Raw genomic sequence first — 14,154 nt, forward strand, 5'->3', positions numbered from 1 at the left:
AGAGTCTGTAACTGTATATTAGACCCAGAGTCTGTAACTGTATATTCAGACCCAGAGTCTGTAACTGTATATTCAGACCCAGAGTCTGTAACTGTATATTCAGACCCAGAGTCTGTAACTGTATATTGAGACCCAGAGTCTGTAACTGTATATTGAGACCCAGAGTCTGTAACTGTATATTAGACCCAGAGTCTGTAACTGTATATTCAGACCCAGAGTCTGTAACTGTATATTGAGACCCAGAGTCTGTAACTGTATATTCAGACCCAGAGTCGGTGTCTGTATATTCAGACCCAGAGTCTGTAACTGTATATTGAGACCCAGAGTCTGTAACTGTATATTCAGACCCAGAGTCTGTAACTGTATATTGAGACCCAGAGTCTGTAACTGTATATTGAGACCCAGAGTCTGTAACTGTATATTAGACCCAGAGTCTGTAACTGTATATTCAGACCCAGAGTCTGTAACTGTATATTCAGACCCAGAGTCTGTAACTGTATATTGAGACCCAGAGTCTGTAACTGTATATTCAGACCCAGAGTCGGTGTCTGTATATTCAGACCCAGAGTCTGTAACTGTATATTGAGACCCAGAGTCTGTAACTGTATATTCAGACCCAGAGTCTGTAACTGTATATTCAGACCCAGAGTCGGTGTCCGTATATTCAGACCCAGAGTCTGTAACTGTATATTGAGACCCAGAGTCTGTAACTGTATATTCAGACCCAGAGTCTGTAACTGTATATTCAGACCCAGAGTCTGTAACTGTATATTCAGACCCAGAGTCTGTAACTGTATATTCAGTCCCAGAGTCTGTAACTGTATATTAGACCCAGAGTCTGTAACTGTATATTGAGACCCAGAGACTGTAACTGTATATTCAGACCCAGAGTCTGTAACTGTATATTCAGACCCAGAGACTGGTGCGTGTTTTAAAGCAGAAAACTTTTGAAATTCACAGCAGGTTGACTGGCATCCGAAAGGGGAAAAGACGCATTAACCTGACGTAGGAACTTTGATAGTCGAGACTATAAAGGCACCAGTCCACAGCACAAGGTTGTTCCCATAATTCAACACATGTAAATGAACTGCCAATGATTAAAATGATTTATTTTTTAAATAGTGAATCTGAGAGCAAAAACAAATATGCAGCTCTCAAAACACACTGATGACTTTTTGCATTTACAAACATACTGACTGTATTGGTGGATTGACGCTGAACGTCTTTGTACAATCTATTCCTCAATCAAAATTTTAATGGTCTAAACCCGCTTCATTTTAAATGGATTTAGCAGACAGGAGAATGTCATATGTCATTCTTGGCATTTGCTCATTAACTGCACCAGTATTAGAACATAAGAACATAAGAAATTGGAGCAGGAGTCGGCCAATCGGCCCCTCGAGCCTGCTCCGCCATTCAATAAGATCATGGCTGATCTGATCCCAACCACAAATCTAAAGAACACAAGAAGTCGGAGCAGGACCCGGCCACATAGCCCCTGGGCCCTCTCCGCCACCCACAGGGCATTGACCGATCCGAACTCAGCTTCATGTCCAATTTCCTGCCCGCTCCCCATAACCCCTAATTCCCTTTACTTCTAGGAAACTGTCTATTTCTGTTTTAAATTTATCTAATGATGTAGCTTCCACAGCTTCCTGGGGCAGCAAATTCCACAGACCTACCACCCTCTGAGTGAAGAAGTTTCTCCTCATCTCAGTTTTGAAAGAGCAGCCCCTTATTCTAAGATTATGCCCCCTAGTTCTAGTTTCACCCATCTTTGGGAACATCCTTACTGCATCCACCCGATCAAGACCCTTCACAATCTTATATGTTTCAATAAGATCGCCTCTCATTCTTCTGAACTCCAATGAGTAGAGTCCCAATCTACTCAACCTCTCCTCATATGTCCGCCCCCTCATCCCCGGGTAAAAAAAAAAGTAAGCACTGTCAGAAGTGGGATTTAATTTCTAGTTTATAGTATTTACACCATAGAAACAGGCCATTCAGCCCAACAGGTCTCTATCGGTGTTTATGCTCCACACAAGCCTCCTCCCTACTTCGTCTCATCCTATCAGCATATCCTTCCATTCCTTTCTCCTTCATGTACTTATCTAGCTTTCATTTAATAGTTTTTGGATTAATAGTTTGGACTCTACCTTCCGGGAAGCAGGCATTTGCTGAAGTATGTTTTACAACTGGCTCTGTAAGGTTTAGGATGCCTGATTCATCCCGATTGCAAATATAAAACAATTGTAATTGTGAGGGTTGGGGCGAATTTGATTCAAACAGCACGCTGGCACCATCTAATGGTAGAATTGAAACACTGCAGGATTAAAGTACCATAACACAAAGCACTTATTAATTAATTTATGCTTCCAGCTGAATTGCAAACAGTAGTCACGTGAATATTTCGATTTATTAATGCTTCAGGAAGCTTTAATTCTTCAGGAAGTTTCAAACAGTATTAACTTTAAATGTAATTTACTTAATGTGCTGTACCCATCCCCCCTGTGCTCCCTTGACTCCCAGACCGGCAACGCCTCGATTTTAAAATTCTCATCCTTGTGTTCAAATCCCTCCATGGCCTCACCCCTCCCTATCTCTGTAACCTCCTCCAGCCCTACAACCCTCCAAGATCTCTGCGCTCCTCCAATTCTGGCCTCTTGCACATCCCTGATTTTAATTGGGCCACCACTGGCGGCCGTGCCTTCAGCTGCCTAGGCCCTAAGCTCTGGAATTCCCTCCCTAAACCTCTCCGCCTCTCTACCTCTCCTCCTTTAAGATGCTTCTTTAAAGTACAACCAGCGCATAACCCTGGGTTTATTCTTCAGAATTACCAGTTTCCCTCACCTGTACAAATGGTTCACACGAGGAGTCACACCAAGTGAGTTCATCCAGTTCCTGAATGTCCTTTCCTCTCTTGTTTCACCTGCAAGTTTAAAAAAAGATAATTTGCCTGAAGATTCACTAAGTTATTGAAACAGATAGGAAGAACGGCAGATAAGGGAGTGTCTATGGATACTGCCTATATGGACTTCCAGCAGGCATTTGATAAGGTTCCGCACAAGAGATTATTAGCAAAAGTTAAAACGCACAAAATTGGAGGTAACCTTGTGACATGGGTTGGTAATTGGTTGGGAGGTAGGAGACAGAGAGTAAGGATTCCACTCTGACTGGCGGGATGTGACAAGTGGTGCTCCCCAGGGATCTGTACTGCGGCCTCAGCTTTTTACCATAAATATTAACGACTTGGATGAAGAAATAGAGTTGTATATTCAAATTTCCAGTTGACACTAAGTTAGGAGGCACAATAAGTTGTGTTGATGGGAGTAGGAATTTATAAAAGGACACAGACAAACTAAGTGAGTGGGCAAAACTATGGCAGATGGAGTCAGGTCACCACTTAACCTTCTAAGCTCGAGTGAAAAAAGCCCTAATTTCTCAAATCTGTCTTCATAACTGTAACCCCCATCCCTGGTAACATCCTACTGAATCTACCCTGTACCTTTCCCATGGCTTTTATATTCTTCCTATAATAGGGTGCCCGAAACTGCACAATATTCCAATGGCAACCCAGATACGATATTAGCTTTCATTTTTGTTGGCAATATTTACGTTAATTCAATAGAACAAATTAAGAAACCATTTTGAAAAATTGCACTCCTTTATGCTAACTGGCTCTGTGACAGTAATACCGTTTCTACATTTCCACTGAAAACTCAGTGGCCAAAAAGCCAGGCTAACACGAGAGTAAATTCACCGATCCGCATACTTAGAGTGGGAAGCCCCCACTCAAAGGGAGGACAGGTCAGCGACCTGGCTACAGTTTGAAGCGCTGATTCTCTGACCCATACACCCTTTGACTGAAGCTCACTGCTGGGAACGCAGAATCGGTAAGTTTGTCCGACAACAAGGGGCTAGTTGCTCCTCCTCTAGTACTAGCTAACTAATACTAGAGGAGGAGCAGGCAGCTATCATTGGGATCTCAGACCGAAATAACCCCACTGTTCACAGGCAGAGGATTTTATACGGTCAGAAGCTTTGTAATTTTCTCAAAAGCTTACCCTCCAGGAGGCTCCAGTCTATGTCCTGGTTCTCGGGCTTGTGAAGAGCTGGATATTTGTTGAACAGATTAGCAACAAATGCCAAGTTCAGCTTGGGGTTTCCACGGACGACATCTGTTGCTGTGACAAACTGTCTGCAGCCAAGCCTCTCGGCCTGCTGAAGCATAGATTCTGCTCGTTTCAGATCATCCTTTTCCTGTACAAGTAATTGAAGCCTTTGTGATTTACCATCCAACTTGGCTAAATGAAAAATAGCCAGGCCAAAATCCTTTAACACTCTTGTATACTCAATATCACCCAAATCCTGTCATCCCCCCATCCCCCCCCCTCCCCAGTTAGCAACTGTCTTGAATTATAAAGCATGGTGGTGATACTCTTAAACACATTGGACTTGAATTTTTGTGGGGGGTTCTCCTGATTGTTCACCATCACTTTGCGAATTCTCCGGGGTTTCCACAGATCTTCCACTGAAGTTCGGCTGACAACCAGGAGAACTGGTGCGTTACACAAGAGAAGTTAAATCCATTAACCAGTGTATTACACAAGGGAAGTTAAACCCGTTAACAAGTGTATTACACAAGGGAAGTTAAACCCGTTAGCCAGTGTATTACACAAGGGAAGTTAAACCCGTTAACCAGTGTATTACACAAGGGAAGTTAAACCCGTTAACCAGTGTATTACACAAGGGAAGTTAAACCCGTTAACCAGTGTATTACACAAGGGAAGTTAAACCCGTTAACCAGTGTATTACACAAGGGAACTTAAACCCGTTAACCAGTGTGTTACACAGAGGAATTAAATTCCTGTTAACCTTTAAGTGTTCCTCTTTTTATAGGTCAGAATCAATTTTTGATCAAACTGAATGTTATTTTTTACTGAGGGTAATTTTTTTTGGAGAAGTGTAACATGAAAAGATGCATTGCACAAACAGGTCACAGGAAGGCTGTAAGTTTTAGTACCTACATTAATACCAGACATATCAACCGGAATTGGAGCTTGTCCCTCTTCATCGCCTTTTGGTGCAATTTGTTTGAGAAGGTGGAAGTAAGCTTTTGAATCCTGTGGGATTAATGAGAAGACTTAGAAACTGGCACATTCATTACAAAAACAGGTACAGCACACTGAAAAAATGGTGCTATTACTACATACTTCGCATTGATTCTGAAAGTAAGACTAAATCCTGCATGCCAGATACAGGAAAAATAGGAATAACCAAAAGCTAATTCAGTTGATCAAATACATTATCTCTAGGCACATTAAACCCACCGTAATCCAATACGTTAAAAATGGTTTGAACAGATACCTTCATCAGGTTACAGAAGTCAGTCAGCTTTTGAGTTCACCCACATGAATCAACAGTCCAGAAACACGAGACATCCAAGGGGCAGCATTAAGAGTTCAAACAAACAAAGAGTAGAGGAAAGTAATAACTGGAGAGGATTTAGCATTCAAGGGAGACACAGCTAGGGTAAAACATTCAAGGGACCACTACTGCTAGCTGCAGCACAACAGTAAAGAGTCTGTGAATATACTTCCAGTCATGTTACAATCGCCTCCTCTAATAGATATTACTTGGCAATGCACAAAAGTTATACTTTGATGAAGCTTCACAGGGTACAGTGGAGTCGTGATTATGTTACTGGATTAATAATCCAGACAACTTGATTTCAAATCCCACCATGGCAGTTTGAGAATTTTAATTCAGTTTTAAAAATCTGGAAATAAAAAGCTGGTATCAGTTAAAGTGACCATGAAGCTGTCGGATAGTGGTAAAAACCTAATTAGTTCACTAATGTCCTTCAGGGAAGGAAACCTGCCCTCCTTACCCGGTCTGGCCTATATGTGACTCCAGTCCCACACCAATATGGTTGACTCTTAACTGCCCTGTGAAGTGGTCTAGCAAGCCACTCAGTTGCATCAAACCACTACCAGTAGTTCGAGAAGGCGGCCCACCACACCTTCTCAGGACAACTAGGGATGGGCAATAAATGCCGGCCTTGCCAGCAACGCTCGCATCCCGGGAATGAATAGGAAAAAAAAGCTTTAATTTGTTTCATTTATGGCAATAAAAGACGTTAACAGCCCTCCTCTTCTTTGTACAACTCTCCTTTATATTTTTTGTTTTTCTCCCTGCATCTGTTTTAATTGGATGTGTAAAAAAAAAAGAATCAACAGATTGGCCTAGGGTCAACTTGGCTTGGTTGTAGCACTCTTGCATCGAGTCAGAAGGCTGTTGGTTCAAGCTCCACTGCGAGACTTAAGCAGGTATTCCAGACGGACACTTCAGTACTGAGGGAACGCTGCACCGGCAGAAATGCCATCTTTCAGATAACGCATTAAACAGAGTTCAGCTGGTTGTAAGAGATCCCATAGCACTATTTGAAGAGCAGCAAGGAGTTCTCCCGGTATCCTGGCCAACACTTCTCCCTCAACCATCACCACCAAAAACAGATTAACTGGCCATTCGCCTCATTGGGTTAGTGTTTGTGGGAGCATGCTGTACACAAGATGGCTGCGTTTGCCCACAAAAGTAATTCATTTTCTGTGAAGCACTTTGGGACATCCCGTGGACATTAAAGTCACTGCATGAATGCAAGACCGTTCCTCTTTTCTTTCATATATGTGTTATCAATTAAAAAAAATAACTTTAATATTACTGATTGAGTGAATAAGACTGTATATAATGGTAAATTTTTTTTTGCATATTTCTATCTAGAGGTAGGTCTAACCATGGGGAATGAGAGGCTCATTAGATCCACCGTGCCAAAGACTAGGACACCCAGGCTCAAGTACCAGTCTCTGGTGCCCCTTTGCATGTTGAACTGCAGTGTAAGCCAGAATATTAGGAACAGCACTGGGCAGAGAGGGAGGAACTTACCCAGTCCTGGTACCTGAACCAGGAATGGCACAATTGCACTAGCCAGATTGACCAGTCCTCCTGGTACCTGAACCAGGAATGGTTACATATACACCTTGAACACTTTCATACAACATTTAGGGAGAAGATATTAGGGAACTGCAGGCAGTATTATTTACGGTGATTGGACTTACTTGAGTTTCTTCTATTGAAGACTATTTTTTAAAAAAAATAGGAAAATTGTTACTTTTACAAACATTATCTACTTCAGAAAAGTCCCTTCATGAATTGGTACTGATGCAGTGTTCCGATGCACCACCGTTGTGTACCACAGAATGGAGTGGGGGTGGGGGGGTGGGGAGGCAATTCTCTCTCCCATAGGCATTCAGACCTCAGCTGAACCATCTCAGGAGGTGGTGACAGGTCATCTTGGATGGAGAATGCTAAATGCCATATGTGAACCAACATCACTAAAACAAATTAACTGGTCATCTGTCTCATTGATGTTTGTGGGACCTTGCTATGTGCAAATTGACTATCATGTTTACCTACATTATAAAGTACTTCATTGGCTGTAAATGCTTGGGACAACTTGAGGACGTGAAAGCTGCTATATAAATGCAAGTTCTATCTTTTCCAAAGGATTTAGGAGAAAATAATTTATAAAAGCAGGGAGCAATCGGATGGTTTCTTTTTAAGAACTGCTAAATTACCATTACAAATGTTCATGAGGGGGATTGTCAAAACACTACAGCTCTGCCGTTTGCAACCAATGGCAGCACCAATTGTTCAAAAGGTCTGGTATAGCATGGGCTAAGTGCAAAGTCAAAGCTATCCTATTCTTCCCAACGACGTGACTTAATACTAACGAATGGAAGAATAAGCAAAGTACCCCTATGGTAATTGTCCTACACCAGCCATCCTGAGGGCTTCTACAAGTTAAGACTGCCCATGTACTGAATTCCCTACCGAATAGCAATGTGGGACCACCATCACCACAAGGACTGCAGAGGTTCAAGATGAAGATCCATCATCATCTCCTCAGGGAAACTAGAGATGGGCAATAAACGCCCAGAGCCTAAACTCCATATTCCATCAACTTCTCTCAATAATGCGACACAGTGTGTGAGGCTGCAAAACACTAAACAATTTTCTTCTTAACGTGTCATTTGTACCTTGATATCAGCGCTGAAGTTGTTAACTTTTTCGCATCCGGCACCTTCCAGATGGTAATTAGCCCATCGTAGCAGCAGCTCCTCGGGGGACAGTTTCATCAGGTCCTCCAGATCTTCACCCTCTCGGAGCAGGGCGATCAGTGCTGCAAACAAAGGCCTTGTGTAAATAACAATGGCTCCTCCCTATTAGTAACAACTGATTAAGGATGGTCAGCATCCTGTAGTGGCGACTTGATACAGAAAACAAAATGAAAAAGGGGGTAACAAATGGCACATTTCCATAATGAATAATAATTGCATGGCACTGACTGCCAGCTCCAAGATGGGGGCAGAAGCTAATGAAAGACGGTGATATATGTCCAAGTCAGGATGGTGTGTGACTTGAAGGGGAACTTGGTGGCGTTCCCATACACCTGCTGTCCTTGTCCTTCTAGGTGGTGGAGGTTGCAGGTTTGGGACGTCCTGTTGAAGAAGCCTTGGCGAGTTGCTGCAGTGCGTTCTGTAGATAGTACACACTACAGCCACGGTACGCCGGTGGTGGAGGGAGTGGATGTTTAGGGTGGTAGATGGGGTGCCGATCAAGCGGGCTGCTTTGTCCTGGATGGTGTTGAGCTTCTTGAGTGTTGTTGCAGCTGCACTCATCCAGGCAAGTGGAGAGTATTCCATCACACTCCTGACTTGCGCCTTGCAGGTGATGGAGAGGCTTTGGGGAGTCAGGGGGCGAGCCACTCACTGCAGAATACCTGGTCTCTGATCTGTTGTAGTAGCCATGGCATTTGTGTGGCTAGTCCAGCTCAATAATTTCTGCAGCCAACTCTCACCCCATTCCTTACTTATTTTTAAGTATAGTTGCATCATTACTTTAAAAAAAAATCTTCATTTGATCACAGTTTGTACAGGCATCTTTCTTTATGTTAATATAGGTGATGCGAGTGAAACTAGATGATATGCAGCTAGTTAAAAAGAAATTGGAGCTAATACGATTAAACGCTTTCACTCAAATGATTTACCTGTTAATTCGGGAACAGCAAATATTAAACTCGGAGTCACAATAAGTGTCTGCCACCTTACAGGCCCCTGGGTGTAATCGTGCAGAAAGTACCTTCAGAAAAAACTTATGCTGCACCTACAGTAGGATGGATTGTGGGGAGTCCACACGGAGCCATTTAAGGTTCCACTGTAGACTGCACTCCTGGTAATTCTGGGTTATTGGAAATGCTGACAGTTTTTGCAAATCCATTGTCATGTTCACATTCATTATGATTCTGAACAGCTTTTGAGAAGTGACTCTGAACGTTTTCAGGAACACCATTACTGGAGCCTGCTAACATTTTCATTTCCCCAATTGGGCTTTGCTCATAGGCAGAAATAAGCAGTAAAACCCAAATTGAAGAAATGAAAATGGGCTGTAATGAGTAAATAATTCCATTTTATGTTTTACTTCAGTACTTACTTAGATAGTTGTAAAGGAATATAGTTTTCACAGAATTGTATGAGGAATTCAAAGGGTTAGACTTAACGGGGTTATGGGTGAGAAACACCAGGAACCAGCTTTAGTGCAGTAATACTCGTGGTTAAAAACATACAATCATGCTGCCTGAGGCAAAAACAGTGAAACAAAGGATGGGCCTGTATGCCCGAACATGTCGCTAAGCAACTTCATTCCAGAATCAAGGAAGAACGATTGGTGGGCTCCTAAAAGTGCTGATAAGGGAACCATCTATAAGTGGGTTAAATTTGCTGCAGTGAAAAGGGGGGTTAGGGTTTAACTCTGTATAAGTAGCCAGCCCGAACTCAGACTTAGGGTAGAGGACAGAAAAGAAAGTACCAGGCGGGTAAACAAGAACGAGAGTACGAGAATGAAGGAACAGAGAACGAGGTCATGGCTTCCAACCAAAGGACAACAGGGTAATATAATTCTCATTTGTGCTTTGTAAACCACTACTTAAATACTGTAATGCATTGATTCTTGCTTGTGTTAAATAAAGTTAAATGTCTATTAACCATTATGGTGACAGTCTCAAACAATTGAACAGAGAGTCAAATTGACTACATAGTGTGTCCTTTAAGCTGTGTATGAGGGAGGCCATATATTAATCAGGTCCAGCTTTCAAAACTTCCAGCTGTTCTTTGTAACCAATTAAACACTCGACTAACCGGGTGAGAATCCGTATATGGCAAGCAATCTCATAAAGATGTCTGCAATGATTGCCTGTGTTTGGTATTTCCAATGGGATCGTAGACCAGGAAATAATATACCTTTTTTTCTTATTCATTCATGGGATATGGGCGTCGCTGGCAAGGCCAGCATTTATTGCCCATCCCTAATTGCCTTGAGAAGATGGTGGTGAGCCGCCTTCTTGAACCGCTGCAGTCTGTGTGGTGAAGGTTCTCCCACAGTGCTGTTGGGTAGGAAGTTCCAGAATTTTGACCCAGCGAAGATGAAGGAACGGCGATATATTTCCAAGTCGGGATGGTGTGTGACTTGGAGGGGAACGTGCAGGTGGTGTTGTTCCCATGTGCCTGCTGCCCTTGTCCTTCTAGGTGGTAGAGGTCGTGGGTTTGGGAGGTGCTGTCGAAGAAGCCTTGGGGAGTTGCTGCAGTGCATCCTGTGGATGGTACACACTGCAGCCACGGTGCGCTGGTGGTGAAGGGAGTGAATGTTTAGGGTGGTGGATGGGTTGCCAATCAAGCGGGCTGCTTTGTCCTGGACGGTGTCGTGCTTCTTAGTGTTGTTGGAGCTGCACTCATCCAGGCATAGTAGTCTAACGTCTGTTGAGGGGCAGTTACTAGAATCTGCCATTCGAGACAGATGGAGGGGTGCAACGCAGATTCACCAGAATGAGACTGGGGCTAAAAGGGTTAAATTATGAGGACAGGCTGCATAGTCTAGGCTTATATTCCCTCGAGTTTAGAAGATTAAAGAGTAACCTAATTGAGATATTTAAGATGTTTAAAGGATTTGATAGTGTAGAGAGAAACTATTTCCTCTGGTGGGGGAGTCCAGAACAAGGGGGCATAACCTTGCAATTAGAGCTAGGCCATTCAAGGGTGAAGTCAGGAAACACATCTTCACACAAAGGGTAGTGGAAATCTGGAACTCTCATCCCGAAAAAGCTTTTGAGGCTGGGGGTCAATTGAAAATTTCAAAACTGAGATTGATAGATTTTGTTAGGCAAGGGTATTAAGGGTTACGGAACCAGGGCAGGTAAATGGAGTTAACATACAGATCAGCCATGATTTAATTGGCGGAAGAGGCTCAAGGGGCTGAATGGCCCACTCCTGTTCCTACGTTCCTACGTAGACACTCTCTAAAAGACGTGTTTACAATTGTGAGCTGAGCAATCCTTACTCTTTATGTCTTCAGCCTTAATCAATTCTAAAACCTAAAATAGCTGGAGGTCTGACAGCTGCCCATTAAGTGACACCTACCTTCATTTCTGCTCAGTTCGATGTCCGCGAACAGGCCAATTTTGATAATCTGCCACAAAAGGCCCAACACAAGGTAAGCTTTCCCCTCTTTTAGATCCTCAGCACCGATATTAACAACATGGCACCCAATTGCTGAGGCAGAATTCAAAGCCAGATTCAAGTTTTCCTGTAAAAATGTAGAAGGTTGGAAACAATGCTAAACATCAGAACATACAATATTTAGGACAAAGCAAATTATATTGTGTCAATGACAAGCATACCGACATAGTGTTAAAATGGTGCATATGTTTTCATTAATTCAACCTATGCAAGTTGTTCTCGGTACCTGTATAGTGAAGGGGGTGAGCTTCTTTTTGTTGATTGTCCTCTCATCGATGGTGTCAGGCACTGACAAATTAATCATTTTACTATATCAAAACAGAAGTTAAACAGGATTATACAAAATGATTAATTTCCACGATATCAAAGACCCTGTAAGTTGCAATCCAAAAAATATGAAATGAACATACCCCTCAATAGGTTACCTTTTAGAGGCAGCTAAGAACAAGGGACGATTTTTAAAAAAATAAAAAGCAGGTATTAAACAGGATACACATTAGCATTATGTTACACATTCTTGCCTCCTAGATCCCACTGAAATGTGAAGAATTCTCCAGTTATGACAGGAAACGAGTGACTTGCTCTTATGTCTCTATCAGAATCAGTTGGCTATGTTTCCCTGTTTCTGGATCTAGAAGCATTGATATCTCTATCTGTCATGTTTATCATTAAGGTTCTTTCATTTTCCACTAGGACCTTTAGCATTAGTCATCAGAAATCTGGCCAGTCCCAGTTTACCTCCAACAATGCTGGTTTCACACTTGCTTTGTAGGTGTAGCACCCGGTGATATTGGTCCAGCTTTTGCTGTAGCAGGGCATCGAAAGACATCTGCCATTAGTTAGACTTCCCCCTGCACCCTTCAGCTCAAAAAAGTTTTGCTCATGAAGTTGCTGAGAGTGCGAGCTGGTAACAGTGCAGTCGAGGGAAGCAGGGCATCTGGCACCTGAGTGAACAGGGGGAGCAACAGGGTATCTCCTTAACCAATGAGATTTATGGATTGGGAAATAAACACAGGGAGGACTGAGAACGCGAGTGAATTTAAAGGGATGAATTCAACGTCAAATCAGGTACAGAAAGAGAAATAAAGTGAGGGAAAGAAAGATTGGATTAAGAGAGGGGGGAAAAAACAGAAAGAAAACGTAAGGAAAAAAAAATTTAGATTTAAAATTTGATATTTTTTAAATCTCCATGAAAAATTCAAAATCTGAAAGAATAAGACTGCACACTTGTAATGGTTAATTATCAGTGTCAGAGAGGTTGACTGGCAGTCATTAACACTTATCACATCGTTAAAAGGGTACTAACGCTTGTAAATACTAACTCTAAATATCTGCGGCGGGTTTAGTTCGTAAGTAAATACAGCAACTTCACGCCAATCAATGCATGTCGATGGTGAGGCAAAGAGCGAAATGCCGTTTACTCGAAGCTTGGACAGCAACTTTTGGACATCTGCATTAAATCGCGTATCTGCTCATCACCTGAAGTTGCTGTACCATTTATCATAAATAACAGTGAGCGCCATTAGCCTCACCATTATTTTGACAGCAAAATCTAGCCCAATAACCCAGCCAAAAAGAGCGGACTTCTTGAGTCTCCACCATGGGCAAGGGAAACTCTGTTCAAGGACGGACCTCTGTCTGAACTTGTAGAGTGGATCGTGGAGAGGAGAGGGATTCTTTTCAGGTCAGTAGGAGTTGATACCACCAAGGTCAGGCATCAAGGTACCTAGTACAAAGTTGTTGGGGGGTAAAGGTTGTGTCCCTTTCTCCTTACTGCCAGAACCGAGGTGGTGGTCAGGCAGCAGCTCAACAACTCACACAAAAATACATCGTTAAACAACACTAATATTACATAGAATTATATAGAATGTATAGCTCAGAAACAGGCCATTTGAGCCAACTGGTCTATGCCAGTGTTTATGCTCCACACGAGCCCCCTCCCACCTTACTTCATCTAATGCTTTCAGCATATCCTTCTATTCCTTTCTCCCTCATGTACTTATCTAGCTTCCCCTTAAAGGCATTTATGCTATTAGCCTCAACCACTCCAAGTGGTAGAAAGTTCCACATTCTAACCACTCTCTAGGTAAAGAAGTTTCTCCTGAATTCTTTATTGGATTTATTAGTGACTAGCTAATATTTATGGCCTAAGAACAGAAAATGCTGGAAATACTCAGCAAGTCATTGACCTGAAACATTAACTCTGTTTCTTTCTCAGATGCTGCCTGACTTGCTGAGTATTTCCAGCATTTTCTGTTTTTATTTCAGATTTTCAGCATCCGTAGTATTTTGCTTTTGATTTATATTTATGGCCCCTAGTTTTGGACTTCCCCACAAGTGGAATAATGTTCTTTATGTCTACCCTATCAAACCCTTTCTTAATTTTAAAGTCCTCTATCAGGTCATTCCTCAGCCATCTCTTTTCTAGAGGAAAGAGCCCCAGCCTGTTCAATCTTTCCTGATAGTTATAACCTCTCAGTTCAGGTATCATCCTTGTGAATCTTTTTTGCACCTTCTCAGTGCCTCT

The 14,154-nt window shown here is 42.4% G+C and overlaps 1 protein-coding gene across 1 annotated transcript in view; it reads right to left on the reverse strand.

Moving 5' to 3' along the window:
* Positions 1-14,154, reverse strand: part of LOC137327103 (plastin-2-like) — a 61,174-nt gene that overhangs the window by 20,455 nt on the left and 26,565 nt on the right. Inside the window, exons 6-11 of the mRNA XM_067992554.1 lie at positions 11,854-11,935; positions 11,529-11,694; positions 8,097-8,239; positions 5,028-5,123; positions 4,065-4,260; positions 2,851-2,929 (exon numbers count right to left, since the gene is read on the reverse strand). Coding sequence (XP_067848655.1) covers positions 2,851-2,929; positions 4,065-4,260; positions 5,028-5,123; positions 8,097-8,239; positions 11,529-11,694; positions 11,854-11,935 — 762 coding nt within the window. The remainder of the gene's footprint in view (positions 1-2,850; positions 2,930-4,064; positions 4,261-5,027; positions 5,124-8,096; positions 8,240-11,528; positions 11,695-11,853; positions 11,936-14,154) is intronic.

Source organism: Heptranchias perlo, chromosome 11 (assembly GCF_035084215.1).
Source record: "Heptranchias perlo isolate sHepPer1 chromosome 11, sHepPer1.hap1, whole genome shotgun sequence".
Taxonomy (NCBI): Eukaryota; Metazoa; Chordata; class Chondrichthyes; order Hexanchiformes; family Hexanchidae; genus Heptranchias; species Heptranchias perlo.